Here is a 22218-nt window from a genome sequence, read left to right on the forward strand (position 1 = left end):
CTCTTACTTCTGTGGCTCATTTATTTCTCTCGCCGGACCTACACGCTGAATCCCCCACCGCCGCAGCAACATATTGAATCTGCAATTTACTTCTTCTCGTCTATTACACGACTTTGCGAAATTTCCACAGGCCGCAATATTTATACTTACTGCTTGAGTTTGAGCTTGTATGTTTCAACTCTCAATATACCCTATTCACCATCCATCAACACGGGTGTGGCCTGAACCCAACTGCAAGAAAGCCGTCCTACACCACTAAGTTTGATGCCACTGCTGTGACTTATTCCGCCACCCTCCAGCAATCTCATCTTTGGCTTCCCTACCTCACATGATTGGTAACTTCTGTTGCTTATCTTCGAGTCCTCCGAGCTTGAACTTGCGTGCCCAACCCCCTGCCATAACTTTTCCAGTACGTCAGACGCTTCCACACGATGCACTAATGCTGCGTTATTAGGTCCAGGGGTCTCGTAACAGCCAGTCTTCCGTTCGCATTTTCCCTCCTACAGTCCGCTTCTTCCTTCTATACATCTATCGTCTTTTGAAGCTTCTGTCCCGAGAAGCTTGACCAAATTCCATCACTGCAATGGCCTCACAGTTTGCTATGCAGCCGTTTTACAGATCCACGCCTCTGACAGTGGATACCCACCACGCACAACAGAAGTATTTTGAAGAAGAGGACAAGAGCGGTGTATTAGACGACGGGCTTATTGAGCACAGCACTGTTGACTCCGGCCTGGAATTGTCACCACCAATGGCCAACAGCCGAAGAGAGTCCTTCGCTGTTGGTAGCACGCTCTTCTCCCCCAAGACGGAAGATTGGCAGTCTGTAGATATGCAGTCGGTGCCATCCAACCCTTTCCCGGACCAGAACGGTGGAAACAGTGTGAACGGCCCTCCCAACCCTTTCATACATCCACAGGGCCAAGTTTTTTCTCAACACGGCACTCAGTGGAGTATGAGTAATAACTCGGGGCCTGAAAACTCCATGCAGCAGTTCAACAATGTCTCTACTGCATTCGATTCTAGCAACTCTGTCTTCCAGCGACCTACGCAAAACCATAATCCCTTCCACAGTACTGGCAACATGTTCGCATCGCTTCACCAAGGGGACCAGTCTATTCCAACCTCTCCACAGAAGGAATGGATGGTTCCCGCGCAGACAATGAATAAGAAAATGCAACCTGGGAGCCCTATAATTCGGTCACATAACGATCTGAGACGAGGAGATGGTATCCGCAAGAAGAATGCCCGCTTTGACATTCCGGCTGAACGTAACCTGAGCAATATCGATTCCCTTATTTCCCAGTCAACCGATGAACAAGAGATCAAGGAGCTGAAGCAGCAAAAACGCCTGCTGAGAAATCGCCAAGCAGCGTAAGTCTCTTGTCCGCCCCCCCGTCCTTACCCTTGCCCTGCATATACTAATATATCTCGGATAGCCTCGACTCAAGACAGCGGAAGAAGCAGCACACTGAGCGACTGGAAGATGAGAAGAAGCACTACACTGCACTCATCACCGACATGGAGGAGGATATATCGGCTTTGAAAGAAAAGTGTGAGGGACTCATGCAAGAGAAGCAAGATCTCATGAGCTTTGTTGAAGGGCTACGCCTTGAGAAGGACGAAATGATTCGTGCACACACTCTCGAGACTGGCGAACTACGAAAAAAGGTCAACGTCCTCACAGAACACGTCCAGAGGCTAGAAAGCCAATCCCTGGCTACTTCAGGCCCTGGCGTAAACGGTGGCATCCCCGATAACTTTGGCATGGAAGGGATAGGCATGCCGGGGGCTTGGGACAACCCGAACTTCCTCAATGACTATTCCACTGAACCATTACATGTTAGACCGCACGTCTCGCTTGCACCAACCAAGAAAAACGACAGTGCCATCATGCCCCTTGAGAGTGAGAAAGGTGCCTCTCAGGGAGGTTTACTGTTCATGCTCTTCCTCGTCGGCGCATTTGTCATGTCCAGCCGGTCCATGCCGACCATCCCTCGCGTATCTGAAGATGTTCGCGCAGCGTCAGCAACTCTCCTTGACAATGTCCTCAAGGATGCTGGAATCAACTCGGGATCAGCGGGAATGCCAGCCATTGCCCCCCAACCATCTGGTGCGAGTTGGGCTCATCCCCATGTCACTGACACAGGCATGGGCGACATAAGCATGGAAGGCACCGCCCCATCGATGCTTGAAGAGCTGGGCGATTCGTTGACACAACCAACACAGGATCAGATGAACGAACAGATATTTTCCCTCTCAGCAGCACAATATGACGGCGTAAGCAATCAAGAATTTCTACAACACGCCCCAGAAAGATCTACCAGCCAGGGTCGCAAGAACCTCGCGGATGCCCTGGCTGCAATGCGTGCGGCCAACAAACAAGGCGGTGCTGCTGACGTATACACACGCTCACTTCTCTGGGATCAAATCCCCAGCGACGTTGTTCGAAACTTTGCTAAAATGGTCGCGGAGAGCAGCCATGCAACGAACCGCAATGATTACGACATGAAATGATACAGCAAAAATGAACCTCATGATAACGAAATATGACGGCCCTGCAACCTTTTTAATGACTGTTTTCTGGGTTTTCTTTGATTATCCTTTTATTTTGCCATTTTATTTTCTTCTACTTCTTTTTACCATTGACGAGTATACTTATTCTTGACTGTCTCCTTCGCGGACATGACTCAGCCAATCAGACCATTTGCTCACGCAACGAAGTGTTATTTTTGTGCCGACTCCGTCCTCTTGAATTCTTGATGATGGAATGCTTTTATGTTCATTACTTTTGACGAAATTTCCTTTAACGTTGATGGGTTGTTTGTTTTCAGCAAGCGAGCGAGCATTGATATTTTGTGCGGATGTTTTGTTTATTTCTAGGCTTGGCGACTCGCCGCCGCCGCCTCTTTCCTTATGTTTTATCTGGTGACTACGGGTTCATGGGGCATTTGGCTATATTTTATACGATATTATCGAGAGGCTCCAGTCCGTTGTTCTTGTATATTGGATCGGGGGAAGGAAGGGGGAAAGAGGTATCAAGGAGAGATGGACACTGGGGGACGGCATGTTGCTCCGAGAAAACTGGCGTATCAAATCGGCTTGGCCAGGTCTGGTACACACAGCGGCTCGAGAGAGCAACGGGAGACTGAAAGCCAGGAGACTGACGAGATCACCACGATGGATCAAGCATGATGGGTGATCAACTCATGTTTCCTTGGTGGATTGCAGCGGGCAAGATGCGTGTAATGCCTTGCAAGCTGGCGATCTCTATTTTTCTTTGTGGACAATGACATGATAGTGAAAACTGTTGAGATACAAATACTTACGACAGACATCAATGAATGACAAAACAACATAAACCACAGTCATGGGCTCGTCTGGGCTACTCTGAGCACTAGGTATAAGTCCCCAAGAGTTGACTCCCGTACTCGATAGCAGTGCATGAATATCGGTGGCGTCCCCAGTTACTTGCAGGAGCATCAATTGATGTCAAGTGTCGCCGGTGCCTTGCGTGGAGATGCATGGGAATGGAGGGGAAACGCTGGAGAGTAGCATCTGTTCGCAACAACGTGACGACAAAGACAAGCGAGTAGCTGCAGGATGCACACCATAAGCAAGGTCACAGCCCCAAGTACAGCTTCCCAGAAAGACGGGGAATGTGACATGTCGGAGCAAGGTGGTTGGTAGCAAACAGACAGCATGAATGCAGACTCTCAGACATTGGAAACAAAAGGGTCCAGCTCCCCCATCCCACCGGAAATTATGTGTAAAAAATTTTTTAAAAAAAGGGCCATTGCCTCGACTCTCGTGAGAGCTACCTGCGCATGTCAAAGTGTCGCCGTGCCATTCTGCAAGGCGCAGCCCGTTTTTGTACGAGGCCAACAGAAATTGAAACAAGATTGAATCTTGTGCTGAGACGCTCGGCCCAGCCACAGCGGCTACTGGGGAAAAGCTAAAAATGGCAGCTTCTGGACGTTTGTGACGGCCACGGGCCGGGCTTAGCTTGCAATTTTGTTCGACGTCAGCCTCTGGGGGTGCGACGTGGGGGTGCACTGCTTTTTTTGTCTTGCATGTAGACGCCGCCCTGGACAGAGTCTCACACCGCTTGCGCATGTGCCTCGATCTTGGGGCCATGGTGACCTTGGCGCGGGTGCGGGTTGGCTGGAGAGTTTGAGCTTGATGAGAGTCACGGTCGGGGAGGGGAGTTTCCTGGGCCGGTGGCGCGTCAAATGATGCCGGCTGGGCTCGGAGAGGGCATCGCGTTTGCATGATGGGGTTTGGATTTGGTTGATTGGCCGTGTAGTTGATTAGTGTCTGAATTCGTGAGGGACGACGCAATCATGCACACCGCAACGTTTCACAAAGTAGGCTTCACTACCGAATACCCAGCTGCCTGGTCCTGGATGTGGTTTCCATCTTTCTCTCTTTCTCTTTTTTTTTCACATGGGTTCGCGTGCGAAGAGATGTGTACAAACGGGGATCAAGCTTGTTTCTTGCAGAAAGCCACCAACGCAAAGGATATTACAAATGGGTGCCTAGTAGTAGTTTGGGAGTTGACAAATTTGTATTTCGTCGCGAGTGAGGAAAGGTAACGTCCCGTCAACAGCTAGCTAGCTGAAAAAAAAAATGAATATGAATATGATACACTGTTCCCCCTAGATACCGAGGTGTCTAGTATGCAAAGGCGACGGCAAAGACGTGGCTCTGATGCCTTCACGAAATGTACGACGGGTTACTTTCGTATTTCTGAAGGGTCGTACTTGGGTTTCCAGATCCTGCTCACGCGGTCAACAGGCCGCCACCACTCCCCACGGCCCCCCAAGGAACAAATACGAGGCAGATACATGAGAGGGGGCTATAGAAAAGAAGGCCGGAGGGGGGGGAATCACTCACCATGAATTTCCGATAGTCTTGTTGCCGGCTTTCTCGGCTTGTCGAAAGTACCGAGCCGCGGTGTACTGTGCCAAGTATAGAATTAGCCTCGTGCTTACGAGTGAGGGAATGACTGGTGACGGTGACTTATTAGCGGGGAGGATGCCGATTTGATGCTGGTATTTTTTGAGGGCAAACCCGAGCACTTGTTTGTACCCAACGGCGGTTTTGCGTGGCACGTTGGGCATCAAAGGCGGGGGAGAAGACGCTTTGAGACGTGCAGAACGCGGACTTTTGTTTTGTGTCACGCAAATGCCGCAGCGGCCTTTTTTTTTTTTTTTAAAGTTCTCCGCCACCCTTTGTGCGCATGTGTAGCTTGCGACATGTGCATCAATTATTGTTCTCGGTATGCACTGCTGTGCGGGAAGACGGGGCGTGTGTAAGTCTGGAGGGGGCATTCGCTGCTGACCTTGTCCTTTTCACCACCGATTCCATTGAGGTAGCAAAAGGCTGCTTCGTTCATAGCGTCTGTTGAACCTTTTGTTAGTGTACCGATTGGCCCTGGGAGTGAGTGCTGCGGCGAAACTTGCCACTATCTCCGAGGTTTGCTGCTGTTTCGTAGTACTAAAGGGAAACGTTAATGCTTTTCCTCTGTGTGTGTGTGTGTGTGTGTGTGTGTGTGTGTGTGTGTTGGCGGTTATTATGGCGTAATTCATCCAGACTCACCTGCCTCGCAGCAACAGAGTCCTTCTTGATGCCCCAGCCGTAGCGGAAGCAGTTGCCGAGTTCGAATATCGCCATGACCAACTCCCCCTTGGCGGCGCCGCCCTTCTTCATGCCCGCCTCAAGGGCAAGCTGCTCGATGGCGGCCGAGTTGGACGCCGCCGCGGTGAGATACGTGATGGCATTTTCCGGGTCAGGATCGCAGCCCCATCCGTGTCTGCGGCAGTAGGAGGGAAACACACAGCGTCAGCAGCTCTGCCATGACGTTTGGTACATGTCACGACGCAGGAACGGGCGCTCTTACCGCAACGCAAGCCCGTACAGCACCTGGCTCAGCGGGTTATTCGGCCCCTGCGGATCGGCCAGCCGTCCGAATATCTTGGTCGACTTCTCCAAGTCCCCCTCCTCGTGTAACCGGATCGCTTCCTGGATATCGTCATCTATGGCCTTGGACGAGCTGGCGCTCCGCTTCCTTCCGGTGCTCCCAGGCGCCAGGCTCATCCGTGACATGCCCTCGGAGGGGTCAGGCGACGCGGGCCTTGCGCGTGCAAGCTCATTCTGTCCCGCCAGCATCGTCGCCCGCCGCTCCCACTGCGACTGATCGGCCGGGTCGGAGCGCGTGATCGCGGGCAGGTTCCCGGGGACATTCTCGGAGGGCTCGGCCGGCCTGCTCAGGTGCAGTCGCTCCGAGAGGCGCCGTCTCGAAGAGTGGCTCGTCTGCGAGGAGACGGACTCGCTGCGCGATCGACTTGATCGAAAGACGTCGAGGCTCCGGCGGGGCGACGAGCGCACCGAAGTCTTGGGCGAGAGCAGGTTCTTCTGGTCCTGGCCGTCGTTGGGGGGTCGAATGATTTCCTGGCCGGCGGTATCTGTGCGAATAAATGTGAACTCGGCGGCGTCCAGCCTGCGCCCGCCCTCCTCCCCTGCCGAGTCCGCATTGTCGTCGGACTGGTCCTTCTTCTTCAGCTTGTCGAGGAGACCCATGGTGCCGCCCTGTCTTGAGCTTCTCCCAGCTGTGCTGTTGTACCAGACTCTACTGTCGATACAGCGACTGTCTTTTCTTGCTTTTATATGATGAGAAGAAGAAGAGAAGGAAGGAACGAAGGAACGACTGAGCACGTAGTTTCCGACAAAGACGAGCCGCGCATTTATTTATTCTCCTTCCACCAGACCCTTTCTCCTTTCGTGCCGCCTGGCCGTGTGACGTCGATTCGATGTCCGTCGCTCGCGGGCCCGTTGATTGACGTCGTAAACTGAGGCAGCGCCAGGCCAGCCTTCACACCGAGGGGCTGAGCCGTGGCAGTACCCGTTGAACCGTTCAATGTTCCTTCGAGATGCAACAAAGCAGCACCCCCAATCAGGCCTTGGGTTTCTCTTGCGACAGGTGTCACAATCGCATTGTTTTACCCGACGCCCGATGCCGATATCGAAAGGGTCGGGGCGTACAATGCAGCAACAACAACCGTTGAGGGCAAGCGACTGGTGTTTCACGTTGGGCTGACAAAGGCCAGTCTTTTTGCGTCGACTGGTGGGGTGTGCTCCTTAAATGTCAACATTGATATTTTTAAACTTGAAAAACGGCATGGACCATACATATGTACATACTCCCACGCGCTGGCAAGTAATTTAAAAATGGCAATCATGCTGTCTATCAACCTTGGCGCAAATGTGGACCGTGACCTTGTTTAAACCAAGGAACTTGACGATACATATCTCAACGTCGTCCTTGTCCAGCACGCACGCCGACTTAACACGTCAAAAAGCACATCCCAGACTCGGCAGAATAGGCTCTAGGTGGATGCTTCCTAATGCTTCCTAAGAAATTTTTTTTTTCGCATTGACAAGTATATCATCTATCGTAATCCTCTTCGTTATCACGCCGTCTCTTCGCACCTGTTCCGCAACAGCGTGCTTCAATAATGGCCATGTCATCAACAATGTGCCATCCACGGCCGACTACCCTCCCCCATCTACCTAACCTAGGTGTGGAAAGGGCCAAGCCAAGCCGAGTTAAATAAATGACTAGGGGTAGCGTACACATAACGCTGCGTTGCATTGATTGCAAGAGCTCAACGCCCTTGGCTCGCACAAATGGGTATCGTGCTAAAAGTCATGTCAAATCTAGAGGGGTATAAAGTCCTTTTGATTCTCAAAGTCAGAGTCGTCTGATTCTGCTTCGATGAATTCTGCAACCTCATCTGAGTCAACGTCGTCTGAGTCCACTGCTTCTTCGTCGCTGGATACATCTTCATCCATAGCGTCGTTGGCTTTGGCCTGGTTTCGCAGGACGCTTGCCCTTTCACGGTGGAGGAGTTTACATCCTTTACTCTTGCAGATGCCGGTATTGCTAAAGTCAGGGCATTCGAAAACATGACGCTCAGTGCAGGAAGCTCCCTTGTCACAGTAGCCGTAGAAGCCGAATGCCTCGCAAACCAAAGCACCGGGCGCTGCTCTGGAGTGCGTGTATGGACAATCGGCCTTTGTGCAGTGGCCTTTTGCATAGTGCAAGCAATTCGGAACGCGTTCGGGAGAAACATCATGGGAAAGGTCGCAGGACTCGCCGTTGGGACACTTGCCGTCCTTCAAAAAGTCTTTGCATACAGCCACTCTGGTAGGATCATGTTGATATCGACAAGACGGGCCTTTGGGGCAGGAACCTACAAAAAGTTTCGTTAGTATATACCCATACCCAGCCCCGCGTCTCGGGGCTGTCTCATTTGCTGCGAGTGCTGGTTCGATCCATTTGGAAATATCTATTACCGGTCGTTGAGAATAGTTTGCAAGGTTGGGGAGCCTTTTTTTGAACTCCAGACCGACTGTCCAATGTCAGCACTTCGCTCATTATGGCGCTGGCGACATACCGTTGGTCTTGAACGATTCTGTTGGCCACAAGGTTACCAGTTTTCGTCCGATGAAATCTGACACCGGCGATGACAGCCGTCTTCGGAGTGGCAGAATGCTGATCTATAGAAAGAAGAAAGAAAAGAAGAAGAAGCGAGTCCATTAGTAATGTTCGGCAGACGGATGTGTTGAGACCATGTGTACCGCTTACCTGATGATTTAACAAGTTTCTTGCCGCCATCGGCTACATGGAAGCGGATGCCTTCAATCATAATCTCAGCGTTGCCTACACCAGGTTTGGAGTTAGCAACCGCATTAGTCGCGCTGGCCTGATGGCGCAAAAAATCCTTCAGTTGAATTTTTTCGCGCATCTTCCGGTCCTGCAGCTTCTTTTGCCTCGTCTCTTCAATGGCTCTGACGCGGTTCTGGGTATCCTTCTCATAGACGTTGGCGTTGATTAGCTGTCGATGTCGGTCGTTTCTAGATACCCAGCCACTGCTTCCAGTTGTTGAGCCCGGACTTGGAGTATTGGAATCAGATGGTGGCCGAGATTGGTTGAGGTGAAGGGTCCGATGGCGGTGGTTGTTTTGCGCTCGCCCAACTCTATATGCCGAGCCATTATAAGCGCTGCGTGGGCGATATGTATTTCCTCCTTTTCTCAAGTCAGCACCATAGCGACTCGCTGTGTTAATCGTAAACGGACTTCGATAGTCACTAGCTTGGCGGCTCGAGGTGGCCCCGACTCCAGCCTGTTGACTTTTGTGTCTGTTGATTTGGCCTGGATAGGGTCAGTGGCAAACCAGACCTGATGGAGCAAGTGAAAGTTGACATACCCGCTAGCTGCCCGATGCGAGCCAGAAGCTCTTTTTCTTCTTCCGACATTGATGAAACCCGATCAGCCAAAATTCAGTTTGCTGTGATTGTGAGAAATGAGGTCGTGGTTGGAGGAAATGGAAGGCTACCCCCAACGGGACTTTTTGTTCCAATGACGGCATGGGCCTTGCAAGACGGTTAGTCAGCAACGTCTGGTCTGCGCGTGCCGCACCTACTTACCTAGGTAGTTAGTACTACTAACTACTACAGTGGGTCGCCAGAATTCCGTGCAACAACAGCCAATGAACAGAGGCAACAGCCAATAGTGGACCCCCAAACAAGGCTGGAATAACTACCACAAGGACACCAGTCCACAAACACCAGTTGACCGGCTTCGAATTTCTTTGCAATTCATCTCGGGATTAGGGAGTATCACATCGCACAAGCTGGATCCCGCAAGGCTTGCTGCTTCCAACCTGTCCATTATCCAACCATGGCATCCTGGGCTTTGCTCGACGAGAAAAGCGAATCTGAGCTTCACAAGTCCCGTCTTCTCAACGTTGAAGAAAAACCCTTTAAACGGATCACAAAACGCCTGTCTACCATTTCCTCCGTTGTCTCCGTAGCCACACAGCATAACGGAACAACAGAAAACGGCGCTGATGCCGCGAATCTCCCCAGCTTGAAAGAAGATCTTACGCTCGACTTCGCCGCCTTTGACAGCAGCATTGCACGTCTACAATTCCTACACGATGCCAATCAACGCGAGCGCGAACGATATGCGGCCGACCAGCAGCGCATTTTGACAGAATGCCAAGCGGTGCGGGCCAATAATGGACAGCTGAGGGAACAGTTAAACTCTGCACGAGCGACGCTCGACCAGCGGAAGAAATTCGACGAACTAGCAGAAAAGATCACATCTAATAGACTATTACGTCCGCGGGAGGACCAGCTCGCTAACCTGGCGAAACTAGAAGAAGAGTGTAGGGAGCTGGAACGAGAAAGTGGGACATACAAAGGAACATGGAAGGAACGCAGAGAACAGTTCAACAGGATCATGGACGAAGGCAGGATGCTGAGACGGCAGATTCGTGATGAGAAGGAGGAAGTTGACCGGCGAGAGGGCATGAATGAGGAAGGGGAGGATGACGCTGACGGAGAGCGGGAGGGTACAACACCTAGGCCAGTTATCAGTGGTAATGCGACTCCACATCCGGACGGCGAGGGTCAGTCGAAAGGCGAGAACGACGTGGAAAATGAAGACGAGTCTGCAAATGCAGCAGCTTCAAGTAGGGACAGAACACCGTCCGGGGACACGCCCGCGCAAGACAGGGCGGGATCGAGGGCAGCCCCAACACCGGCGGAATCAACATCTTCAGCGCCACGAGGTTCAGGGAAGTATTTACAGGTTCCTGGGAGTGCAACACCTTCACATCAAGGTGCTGGAGATGTGGACATGGAGGACCAAGTGGAGACCCAAAGGACAGAACAGGAGAATGGAGAAGGCGAGGATGAAATGGAAGTTGACGAGTAAAGCAAAGGATTTGGGGTTTTTTCTTGCCTTGGATGATGTACTTTATAATGCTGTAAAACTGTGATACCACAACCTAGGGAACCGAGCACAGTCCCTTATAATGCCATCTCTCGTTGGGTGCCCGAGTAACCTGCCTCAATGCTCTCATTAACAGATTTGGGAACCATCTACATCCACCAATTTCCCGAGCAGCTCTCCGCGTCAAGCCTTAGCCCTCGCCTGCCCCAGCACGTCCTTCGCATTCTGCAGGTCTTCCGAACCACCAGCTTCCTCCGCCAGAGAAATCTGGTCCTCCAACTTGGTCACCGCCGCGGCAATCCTGTCTTTCAGCGGCCCAAAGACGGCCTTTGTTTGCTCAACAGCGGTTTTCTAAACAAACAAGGCATTATCAGTCTTTCTTCTCTGTGGATATAAATCCGAGCACGTGCTCTTGCGCGACTATTGAAACAGGAAATAAAAGCAAAAGAGGGGAGGGAACGCACATTCTGCTTCAGCATAAACTCGGCATTGTCATCCCCGTCGCCGCCTCCGTTGCGGGTACTCTCCTCTAGCTTCTTCACTTCCGCCTCCTGGTCGGCTAGTTCCTTGTGGTACGAGGCTTCTTCTTTGAGGAGCCTGGTCACGGCGCCCGTTGCGATGGCGAGCTGTGACGGAGGAGGCATGTTGTGTGCTTCTAGGCTCTTTCCTGAGTGCCCCGGCGTTGGTAGGATTTAGGTGTTAAGGGATCGCGGAATCTCTGCCGAATAGATGAGGTTGCTTATAATGGTTTTTTGTGATATGGCTGGCTGGGATTGGAAAATACTGGTGCCTGTTGTCGGGGAGGAATCTAATCGAGTGCCTGGGGGTGAACTATGGACGTGGGGTGCCATGGTGGGGTTGTCGCAAAAGACCACTGCGTCACGGTTGCAATGTACTTAAGTACATACGGAGGGAGTACTTTCAAGTACGAGCAGGCAGACATGGCAATCTCCTTCTTGTAAGATTTTCCTCCATTGTCACGCATTTGCAGGCACGCGCAGGGTGTTGAGGTGAAGTCTCTCATTGATTTTCAGTGTAGTAGCTACCTAATTAGAATCATTGCTATCCCGTAACCAGCACCCTCGCACAAAACGTCCAACATTTAGAAGCGAAAACCGGCCTCTCTATCGAGATCCATTTCGCTCTCCAAGCTCCAACATTTGCTCTTCATAAACATCCCTGACCAACCGTATCCCGTCGTGATCAATGGTATCTTCCCATCAACGCCTGCAACGCCTTCAGAGTAGTCCAACAAGCCAATGCCCAAGAATGCGCGAATCCAGTATAATACACGAGCACACAACCAATCTTCCTAGCCAACATAGTACTCCAGACAGCGTACCACACCATAATTATTCTTTTTTTTCCGTCATGAAATCAAAATGATGTGTCATACAACAGCCAGGTTGTGATTTTAGGCCTCCACAGCAACGGCAGTAGAACTGACCGCTGCAGGCTCCGGCTCGTTCTGGTTCGAAATCTCGCCTCCGGCTTCTCGCTCAGCCCAGTCTCCCCACAATCCTCTCTTCCCACGAACTCTGATGGGCGCCCCCAGCTCTGGTCCTTGTTCAACCTTGATCGCATCCTTAGTGGCGAGGACAAGACACTCGAAGAACATCTTGGTGGCTTCTGCCTTTGTGGTTTGCTTCTCGGGTAGCAAATTCTGGAACACAACGGAGCTCTTCTTCCTCCTCTCGGCGTTTGTGGCAGCCTCAGCTCCAAACAAGTCTCGAAGAATGTGCACGGCATGCTTGGTACCAACAGAGACTGGCCCACTGTCTTGAGGATGCACAAGGGGAGCCGTCGTTTCGTCGAAGGGGTTCATTACACTACCGTCAGCTTCGTAGTGATCATCGTCGCCGCCAGCGGCCGGGATCTCCAGAATGGTGCCATCGGCTGCCACACTGTGGCTAGTCACGCCGTCGCCATCAAAGCCAAAGTCTGTATCCTCTCCAAGTTCCAGGCGCGGTGACTTGGCAGCACCAGCGTCGCTATCCACATCCGCAATGCCACTGTCTCGCTTTCGCTTGAGCTCGCTCATTCCCCGGACGGCATCTAATGAGAGCATGCCTCGAAGCTCCGGGGCCCAAGCTGAGCTGCGACCCTCGGTCATGATGGACGAGACAAACCCACCAGTCTTCTGCATATCCATCAGAGCTAGTAGAAAGGGATCTCGAGGGAGAAAAGAGGCAGGTTTTATGATATTCTGTCGATCAGCCTGTTGCTGTTTAATATGACTGCTCGACAAGGCAATCTCCTCATCGGGCATCATAATTTTCTGCTTCTTTGAACGTTGGGCAGGCCTGCGGACGATGGTAAGTTCCGTGTCTTCCGTGGGTTCATAGAGATCGGTGTGGTTGTGGCGCGAGTATTCTGTTTCAATCTCCAGTGCCAGTTTCTCGTCAATGTCAGAAAGTGGCGATTCGGATATTCTTTCACGGGCCAGATTCGTCGCGGAAGCCATACCCGGCATGGCAGATTGGTCATCAACGTTGAAAGCGAAATCATCATCACCCATTGCAATGTCGCCCTCTCCATCCGCGATTCTCACAGGGGGTTCTCCCAAATCAGTTGCGTCCTTGTTGTGTGTCCGAAGTTCCAAGTCATCGCTCAACATGTCATCTTCAACGTCGCGTGCTGGCGGTGCATCTCGACCATGTTCGATACTTTGGCTCAAGTCGTCGTCTATGCTGAAGCCGAAGTCGAGCTCAAGTTCTAACTCGCCCATTGGTGCAAAGCTGTCGTCTGCGTTGTCATTGGCATGTAAAAATTGACTGACTTCAAGATCTTCCTGCAAATTAATATCTCTGTTATTGCTGGCACGGCCTTTGCGGCCGACTGGGGTAGCCGTGATGTCGTCAACCTGAGACAGAAGCCATGAGGCATCTGGAGGAGGAGGCAATTCCAGGTTGTCATAAGGCGTGATCCGATCAGGCAAAAGCAAGGCCTCACGATTCGGCATTTGTAAGTTGGCAGCCATATCATTGTTTCCACTGGAACGGAAAGCCTAGGATCACAACGTTAGTAGCTTTCCCAATGACAAATTAGACTGCCGTCTGGGAGACTCACCATTTTGATCTTCATCATAGCTTCATTACAATCATCCAGCAAATAACGCGTCTTTCGTTGGTATATTCTCACAACTCCAAGCAGAAGTTGGCCACTCAGACGCAGTGCCATGGGCGCCTGGTTCGGTGTGATGATGGCCTCCACACTGTCGGTGACATTGGACTGTAGGATATGATTTTTAGACAGCTTGCGCTCCAGATTTGCCGACAGCCAGACGCGAGCCAGGGGCCCGCTCTTCTGGAGGAGAGTCTCCGAGTAGAACATGGTGGCGCTTCGCGACGCGACACGGCTGCTCGAATGGCTCGAAACGAGCAAGTACACGAAGGCTTAATGCGAGCCCGCCGAGATGGTTGAAGAGCAAGCGCCAGTGGGGGTGTCGAGAAGTTTCGTGTCAACAGCACCAAGGGTGGCGCGTTGTCGGGGTAAACAAGGATTTGAACCGTGTCGACGCTTTGCAACGCGCAAAAAAAGGGCGCGCAAAACAGTATAGCAAAGCGAAATAATCGGCCGACTTGATTGTACGTGTCCGCGACCGAGAGCGATGGCGTGCCGAGCGATAAATGAGCGTGGACGTGAGGGTCGTGACGAGATGCTGGGTAGAAGGTGAGGATCGGTACCAGTGCAAATAACCAGGTGGTTGGGGGGAGGCAACGTCCCACTGCCCAGGACGGAAGAACGCTCCTTCCGCATCATCACTACGGACAACAGAAAGGTGGGTCCACTAACCCAACTGAGATGCATGCATCCTTCATCATTCATCAACCATTAACTCCGTACTCCGTACTCCGGTCGGAGTACTTGTGTCTAGGGTATGGAGCAGTAGTATTCCTTTGGCCCGCATTCATTCTCAAACTGCTCCAAGGAGCCTCTCCTGCTGCCACTGTACGGTCATTTGTGCCAACCAATGGCCATTTCGAGCGAAGCTATTATCAATACAAGTACTACCATAAAAAGTGAAAATATCAAGATCTGCACGGGCCATTCATATAGTACGACTATTAATGTGGGCGTACACTCCGTGGCCCGGAATACATGGCATAGCCGCACGCATCCCGGGCTAGAAAAATACCTTTATTTGCTCTCGTTATATTGCCCCCATGCTAATTCCATATTTGGCCTGTTAGCGGGCAGCGGACCTTTAGCGAATCGACCTCTATGTATTCTCAAACTCTCAGAGTTGTTCCCATTTCATGCGCCTGCGCAAACCAGAGTGCAATGGTGCCACGGACACCAAGTTGGCGGGTAGTGAGAATACATACAGGCTGTCATTGGCTCATTATGGCTTCGGCTGATATTGAAGGGATCCACACTCTAAGTCGCATGCAGATCTGTTCTCAGCGGAAACTGCCCCTGGCAAGTTGTTTCCCAGTTCCTGAACTTGGGAAATCCACTCTCCGACAAACCACTGTCCACAGACTGATGCCCTCTTTGCGACTCGTCTGCCTTTCCTCGTCCATCTTCAAGGGCAATTTTCCTTTATTTTCTTGTCTTCTTTTTGCCCTCACTGCATAGTCCATCTCTGATCCACATTTCCAGCGGCCTGTTTACGCCTTGCGCATTGGTGTATGCGAGCGACGAACGTCTTCGCCTGAACATTTCCCTATGACGACGCAGATCCGTTTCTCATTCATCTAGTCATCCTCATGCGATATCTACACTAGAACGACCGACTCTCTGGGCACGACAATGCAGATGCCATGGTTTGCTCGCAACGGCTCAGGGAAGGAGACACTGCTCCCTACCTCGAGCACTCCAGCCATCACGGAAATGTCCACCTTCGACTCGTCCGAAAATGGCAAACCAGTCCGACCGCAACATGCCCGAACTCCCTCATCACACGCCAGAGTATGTAGTTCATCGCCGTGGCTTCTGGAGTATGTACCGCTAACTTTTGTCAAGAATGTCGCAGATGAATTTTCCTACATGACGCCCAGCGAAGTCGGTGCCCGCTTGCGAACGTCTTTAACACACGGATTGACTGCCACCGATGCCCTGACCCGACTGGGTGATTATGGCCCAAACGAGATTCCCCATGATGAACCAGAGCCTCTTTGGTTGCGGTTTGTGAAGCAATTTCAAGAACCGCTAATCATTCTGCTACTTGTGTCCGCGGGCATGTCCGTCTTGTTGGGCAATTTAGATGATGCGGTGAGCATCACAGTCGCCGTCACAATAGTAGTGACTGTTGGGTTTATCCAAGAGTACCGGTCCGAACAGTCAATTGAAGCTCTTAACCACTTGGTTCCAAACCATGCCCATCTGGTACGCGGGGGATCCAGCAAACCTTCAGCGACTATACCCAAATCTCCTGCCTGGCCACCACCATCCAGCGACCCTGGCTCGACTGGCAGCTCCGGAACGAAGACACCAGTAGAGGATGCCATGGATGCCGTATCAACCAAGGTTATGGCCGGACAGCTTGTTCCTGGTGACTTGGTACTGTTCACAACTGGCGATCGGATCCCGGCCGATATTCGTGTGACCAAGGCAACCGATCTGACAATAGATGCCTCCAATTTGACAGGGGAGACGGAACCGGTCCGAGTCACGGCCGAGGCGCGAACAAGACGAGTCAGTAGCCACGGATTGAACCATCTACAGCTTCCTCAGCCGCCAGCACTCGGGTCCGGGGGGCCTCATGAGGGAGATCCCGGCGGTGACACACACAACATCGCATTCATGGGAACCTTGGTAACATCTGGCCACGGCCGAGGCATTGTGTTCGCGACCGGGGGAAGCACACACTTCGGTACCATAGCGACCAGCGTATCTGGTACGGAAAGCCCTCGTTCGCCACTCCAACTGTCCATGGACGAACTTGGTACCCAACTCAGCAAGGCCTCTTTTGTTGTTATTGGCCTGATTTCATTAGTTGGATGGTTACAAGGCAAGAAATTATTGGAGATTTTCACAATTTCTATTTCGCTTGCCGTAGCGGCGATTCCAGAGGGCCTTCCGATTATCGTAACCGTTACTCTGGCACTTGGCGTCCACAGAATGGCAAGACACAACGCAATTGTTCGTAGGATGCCCAAGGTCGAGACTCTTGGCTCTGTCAATGTAGTTTGTACCGACAAGACCGGTAAGCGTTGCCCTTTGCCAAAGTTCTAAAGTGAGATACTGAGTGTGTTTGCCCAGGTACGTTGACGACAAATCATATGACAACGTCCGAGATGTGGTATTTCGGAGCCGGGGATCCGATCGACGTTGCCTCTGACAGCGATTCCATGGATGATAAGAGTACACCTACACAGCTGAGAATTATGCGAATCGGAAACATCGCCAATAATGCGCGGCTTGCACAAAAATATACCGAGAGTGGCGCCGCTGCTTCAGCAGTTTTGTCCTCTACGCTGGGGCGTGGGCAAGTAGCCACGAATTCGAGATGGGTTGGCCAACCCACGGATGTCGCAATGTTGGATATGCTTGACAAGTTCAAGGAACACGACATTCGCAACTCCATAGGGCCGCGGGTAGCAGAAACGCCATTTAGTTCTGAGAGAAAATGGATGGGCGTGACTATTGGCTCTGATTCTAAAGGAGAAAAAGAGTATGCGTATATGAAGGGCTCAGTCGAAAAGGTTCTTACTGCGTGCAGTACTTACCTGGACAATGACGGAAGAGAGATTGTTCTTGATACAGCTAGACGTCAAGAGGCTCTAGCAGCAGCCCAAATAATGGCAATGAAGGGACTCCGTGTTCTAGCTTTTGCCAGTGGACCTGTGTTCAAGTCTTTTAAAGGAAGGACTGCACAGGGAACTTCGCGCACTGGGACGCCCGATCTCGAAAGCAGCACAAGTTCAATCCCGGAGGCCAACGAAGATGTCTACAGGGACTTGATATTTGCTGGTTTGGTGGGCATGAGTGATCCACCGAGACCTGGGGTTAGCCGTTCCCTCAAGAGGCTTATGCGAGGCGGAGTCAAGGTTATTATGATCACTGGTGATGCTGAAACCACAGCCCTTGCCATTGGCAAGCAGCTGGGCATGAATATCGCGGTGGCTAGCGAACATTCAAGTAGTCAAGGTACTGTGCGGCCTGTGCTTCTTGGAGAGGAGGTCGACAACATGTCGGAGGAGGACCTGGCCCTGGCCATGCAGCATACCACTATTTTTGCTAGAACGAACCCGGATCACAAGATGAAGATCATCAAGGCTTTACAATCTCGTGGCGATATTGTCGCCATGACTGGAGATGGGGTCAATGATGCTCCGGCTTTGAAAAAGGCTGATATCGGTATCTCGATGGGTCGCCACGGAACTGACGTGGCAAAGGAAGCTGCAGATATGATTCTTACAGACGATGACTTTTCGACGATTCTGCGCGCAATTGAGGAAGGCAAAGGTATTTTCAACAATATCCAAAACTTTCTCACCTTCCAACTCAGCACCAGTGCTGCCAGCTTGTCTCTTGTACTTCTGTGTACCTTTTTCGGCTTTAAAACTCCTTTGAACGCCATGCAAATTTTGTGGATTAGTAAGTATCCATGGTATATGTAGGCGTCACTCCAATGTTAACATAGTCTTAGACATCATCATGGACGGACCTCCAGCTCAGTCCCTTGGAGTCGAGAAGGTCGATCCCGATGTGATGAATCGGCCCCCGCGAAGACGCAACGACGCGGTGCTTACCCGGGCGGTTCTCATGCGTGTTCTAACATCGGCTGTTATTATCATGATCGGCACCATGCTAATATACAGGCACGAAATGCTGGCCGATGGACAAGTGACACGGCGTGACACAACCATGACGTTTACGTGCTTTGTCTTCTTCGACATGTTTAACGCACTTAGCTGCCGATCGGAGTCAAAGTCTATTTTCCGAGGTGAAATCGGGCTGTTTGCCAACAGCTTATTCAATTGGGCGGTGTCACTCAGTGTTGTCTGCCAGCTATTGGTGATATACATGCCCTGGCTTCAGGAAGTGTTCCAGACAGAGGCGATAGGACTTGGCGATCTTTTCAGGCTGATTGTTCTTTGTAGCTCAGTGTTCTGGGCGGATGAATTACGCAAATACCTAAAGTACGGAAAGCGGCGTTTGGGCAGCGGATATAGTCAAGCTGTGTGATTCTCCATGGCAAGGGGTTTATATATTCGGCGGCAGCTTGCTTGGCGGGCATTTTGTTTTACATAGAGTTGGAGTCCCAACATATACGCATAGCATAGCAATTCATGGTAGTGGAAGACTGGGTGTATAATAGAAAGAGGTTCTCTAACATGATTGAAGGACTGAATTCCGAGGTTTACATGACAGATGTTGTTGGCGCCTTCGTAGCATGTACTCCGTTTTGACATGTTAGTGGGTCGAAACGGACGGGGGGCACAACTGGCCAGGCCAGCTCGACAGCCCGCACCAGGCATGGGTGCATGTGGCTGCCAGTTGTGACGTCCAGTTGGCGGTGCATGTGCCACCACCACCACCACATGGAGTCTTGGACACCTCAACCTATCGACAAGCTCTTCAGTCGACACCACAGTCAGCAACCTCGTCAACAAAGCCCCCGGGAGCTATGTACCACCCGGCCGAATCTTCTCGTCGCCAATGTCCTCTCTCCCCAATGGCGTGTTTAATCGCTACAGCACCACGGATGGCAAGGACATGAAGCCGAAAACTGCTACATCATCGCCCCTCAACCATGTCTCCTGCGCGGCCGAACTGCGCGCCGCACTGGCAGCGCTGCATGCTCGGGAGTCCGACATAACAGCCCGTCTCGACTCCCTGATCGCTTCACAGGCTGACCTAACTCGAGACCTCGGCCGATTGGATCTGTTGCGAGCCGGCCTGGGGGCCCAGGTTATCGCTGCGAGATCCATTAGCAATGACATGCTCTCATCCGCGGCCGAGACTGCGGGGAGGCTCAGCAACAGGGTCAAGGAGCTGGACCTGGAGAAGAGCCGCGTAGAAGACACGCTGGGCGTGGTTGAGCAAGTTGCCGAGCTCAAAGCCTGTGTCAACGGCGTGGTAGGTTCCATGGGCGCGCCGCAGGACTGGGAGGCAGCAGCTGCGTACCTGGACCGAGCAAGCAAGGTCCCGGAGGATATCGCCAGGGGCGCTTTCGCCTCGAGTATAGTTCCCAGCGTGGAGGTGCCCGACCCTCCGTGGGTGACGCTGGAGACGGCAAGAGAGTCTCTTTGCGGACTCTTCCTGCGGGAGTTTGAGAAGGCGGCTGGAGACGGGGACGGCCCAAAGGTCACCCGATTCTTCAAGCTGTTCCCATTGATTGGGCGAGCCGACGTTGGGCTCGATGTGTACGGGCGATATGTCTGCCAAGGGGTGGCAGGGACGGCTCGCGCCACGCTGAAGGACAGTGTCGGCGCTCACGGCAGGAAGGAGGGGTTCTTCTACGCCAATGCGTTGACGAGGCTGTTTGAGCATATAGCGCAGATTGTGGAAAGCCACGGGGGTCTTGTGGAGCGGCATTATGGTGCTGGCAAGATGGTTCGTGTGATTGAGCGACTACAGATGGAAGCGGATGTCCAGGGTGGCATTATCATGGATACTTGGAGCGACGAGCGCGGTATTGACAGGATGATTACCGATGTGAAAAGTTATCCCTTTTCGTTTTTGGTGCAGAGCTTTCTGCCACAGGCCCCTAGGAGTGGTACGCCGCGGGTCAATTCCCCAGCTGTGGGAGGCGGGAATCCTCGTTCCAGCGAGGATGAGGGTGTCAACATGAAAGAAGTGGATGGGCTGTTGAATGAGATTGCCCTTATGCTCGGAAGATGGTCACTCTACACGCGGTTTCTGTCTGGTAAATGCATGGTAAGCTGCCCTCTACTATGACAAGGGGTTGGGAGCGAGGACTAACAAGGGGCTTGCGCTTCAGGTTCCTTCTGATGAAGATGCGCTGTTGGTATTGCCGGAACTGTTGATCAAGTCAAACTTGTATCGGAAGGTCTCCGCAAAGCTCACAACGCCATATAATGTCATGACGACGTTCTTTTTTCGCCGGTCTGTAGAAAAAGCATTCCAACTGGATGAGTATCCAACCGGTTTGTCCTTGCGCCTAAATAAGTCGATCGACGGTCATGGTCCTATTATTATCACGGCCGTAGACGATGTCATGTACATTGTCAATACGGTTATACAAAAATCAATGTCGACATCACAGCGGGATGTCATTGCATCCGTCATTCCAACTATTGGCCGAGTCTTGGGCTCTGATTTCATTGGCATGGTGCAGCGCAAGATGCGAGACGAATCTTATCCCAAGCCAGCCGTACACGGCGGCTTTCCCCCGGAAGACAAAATCATCCAGTTCATTGTGCTCATCAACAGCCTGGATATGGCAAATGAATACCTGAGCAGAATCATCGGCAGCCGAGTGGTAGCAGCTGAAGGCCAAGCAAGTGGTGTAGCGCTACACGAGTCCTTGAAGGATTCATTCCCTTTCGACAAGGATAACACATTTGCCGCCAACGCGCTACACTCTCTGGAGACCAGCTTCATCAACAAGTCCTCTGAGCTCCTCAACGAAGGTATCCAAGTCCTCTTCGCTCAAGTCATCAAGCCTCGATTACGGCCCATCTTCAACGATACTTTCCGGGACGTGGATTACACTCTCAACGAGGAAGGTGTGGCGGAAGTGGCAGAGCAAAATGACGAAAACGTGGGGGACATTCTTGAGCAGGTTTCGAGACGATTCGAACATGGCTGGGATCAGCTAATGAAGCCGATTGCACGCATAATGACGCCTGGAACATTCAGAACGCTACTAGATATCACAGCTCGATACCTGTCCAAGATCCTGGAAAAGAGGATATTGAGCTATGCCGGGAAGACGAGTCCGTTTGGCGCTGTCCGCATAGAGAGGGACTTTGGCGGCATCGTAAACATTGTCTCCAAGGGGGAATTTCGCGTCAGGGAGGCGTTTGGCAAAGTGACTCAGCTGCTCATGGTGGCCAATATGGAGGACGACGAGTGGGAAGAGCTTGGTAATGACGAGGATGCTATTGAATGGGTGTTGACGGAGGAGGAGAGGAGAAGGGCGAGGGGGCTGGTGAAGGGCTAGTATCGCTTGCGGAAACATGGTCATAGACAGCGTTAAGAATCCATGAGATGCAGGGATGCATGTATTGAGGGGTTGAGGGGTTGGCTACCTGCACGTTTTATGTTGAAGGACAAGACTTGCGCACAGCGACTCACTGGTGGTGAAGTTCAGAGTTGACAACCAAACTAGGCTGGCCCAATGGGTGTTGAGCACTCACTTGTGCAAGCTGCTGGCGGACGAAGCTCCAGTGGGCCGCGCCTGCCGTGCCTGGCGTGTACGGAGTATCAACCAGCCAGTGACAACATTGAACATTGAAGTGGCTGACTCAAACCTTCTGCGCCGACGACCAGCCCAA

The 22218-nt window shown here is 51.9% G+C and overlaps 7 protein-coding genes across 7 annotated transcripts; 3 read left to right on the forward strand and 4 right to left on the reverse strand.

Annotated features, from left to right (window-relative positions):
- Positions 1 to 583: 583 nt before the first annotated feature.
- G6M90_00g101490 (uncharacterized protein) lies at positions 584 to 2517 on the forward strand (the record flags this gene model as incomplete). Its single annotated transcript, XM_014690711.1, has 2 exons — positions 584 to 1374; positions 1440 to 2517. The coding sequence occupies 2 exons, from the start codon at positions 584 to 586 to the stop codon at positions 2515 to 2517; spliced, it is 1869 nt and encodes a 622-aa protein (XP_014546197.1).
- Positions 2518 to 5269: 2752 nt separating this feature from the next.
- On the reverse strand, positions 5270 to 6582 carry G6M90_00g101500 (uncharacterized protein; the record flags this gene model as incomplete). The annotated part of the gene is made up of 4 exons (XM_014690710.2): positions 5270 to 5403; positions 5469 to 5499; positions 5602 to 5815; positions 5903 to 6582. 4 exons carry the CDS (start codon positions 6580 to 6582, stop codon positions 5270 to 5272), a joined length of 1059 nt encoding a protein of 352 aa, XP_014546196.2.
- Positions 6583 to 7719: 1137 nt separating this feature from the next.
- G6M90_00g101510 (uncharacterized protein) lies at positions 7720 to 9321 on the reverse strand (the record flags this gene model as incomplete). Its single annotated transcript, XM_066131591.1, has 5 exons — positions 7720 to 8255; positions 8359 to 8414; positions 8460 to 8562; positions 8651 to 9217; positions 9273 to 9321. The coding sequence occupies 5 exons, from the start codon at positions 9319 to 9321 to the stop codon at positions 7720 to 7722; spliced, it is 1311 nt and encodes a 436-aa protein (XP_065987539.1).
- Positions 9322 to 9745: 424 nt separating this feature from the next.
- mft1 (THO complex subunit mft1) lies at positions 9746 to 10786 on the forward strand (the record flags this gene model as incomplete). Its single annotated transcript, XM_014690708.1, has 1 exon — positions 9746 to 10786. The coding sequence occupies one exon, from the start codon at positions 9746 to 9748 to the stop codon at positions 10784 to 10786; it is 1041 nt and encodes a 346-aa protein (XP_014546194.1).
- A 201-nt stretch (positions 10787 to 10987) lies between these two features.
- On the reverse strand, positions 10988 to 11448 carry G6M90_00g101530 (uncharacterized protein; the record flags this gene model as incomplete). Its single annotated transcript, XM_014690707.1, has 2 exons — positions 10988 to 11155; positions 11269 to 11448. 2 exons carry the CDS (start codon positions 11446 to 11448, stop codon positions 10988 to 10990), a joined length of 348 nt encoding a protein of 115 aa, XP_014546193.1.
- Positions 11449 to 12218: 770 nt separating this feature from the next.
- On the reverse strand, positions 12219 to 14137 carry rad21 (Cohesin subunit rad21; the record flags this gene model as incomplete). Its single annotated transcript, XM_014690706.1, has 2 exons — positions 12219 to 13811; positions 13874 to 14137. 2 exons carry the CDS (start codon positions 14135 to 14137, stop codon positions 12219 to 12221), a joined length of 1857 nt encoding a protein of 618 aa, XP_014546192.1.
- Positions 14138 to 15559: 1422 nt separating this feature from the next.
- On the forward strand, positions 15560 to 21884 carry PMR1 (Calcium-transporting ATPase 1; the record flags this gene model as incomplete). Its single annotated transcript, XM_014690705.2, has 6 exons — positions 15560 to 15718; positions 15773 to 16955; positions 17012 to 18349; positions 18402 to 18698; positions 19338 to 20635; positions 20700 to 21884. The coding sequence occupies 6 exons, from the start codon at positions 15560 to 15562 to the stop codon at positions 21882 to 21884; spliced, it is 5460 nt and encodes a 1819-aa protein (XP_014546191.2).
- Positions 21885 to 22218: the final 334 nt, after the last annotated feature.

The sequence above is a fragment of the Metarhizium brunneum genome, chromosome 6, assembly GCF_013426205.1.
Source record: "Metarhizium brunneum chromosome 6, complete sequence".
In the NCBI taxonomy this organism is placed as follows: domain Eukaryota; kingdom Fungi; phylum Ascomycota; class Sordariomycetes; order Hypocreales; family Clavicipitaceae; genus Metarhizium; species Metarhizium brunneum.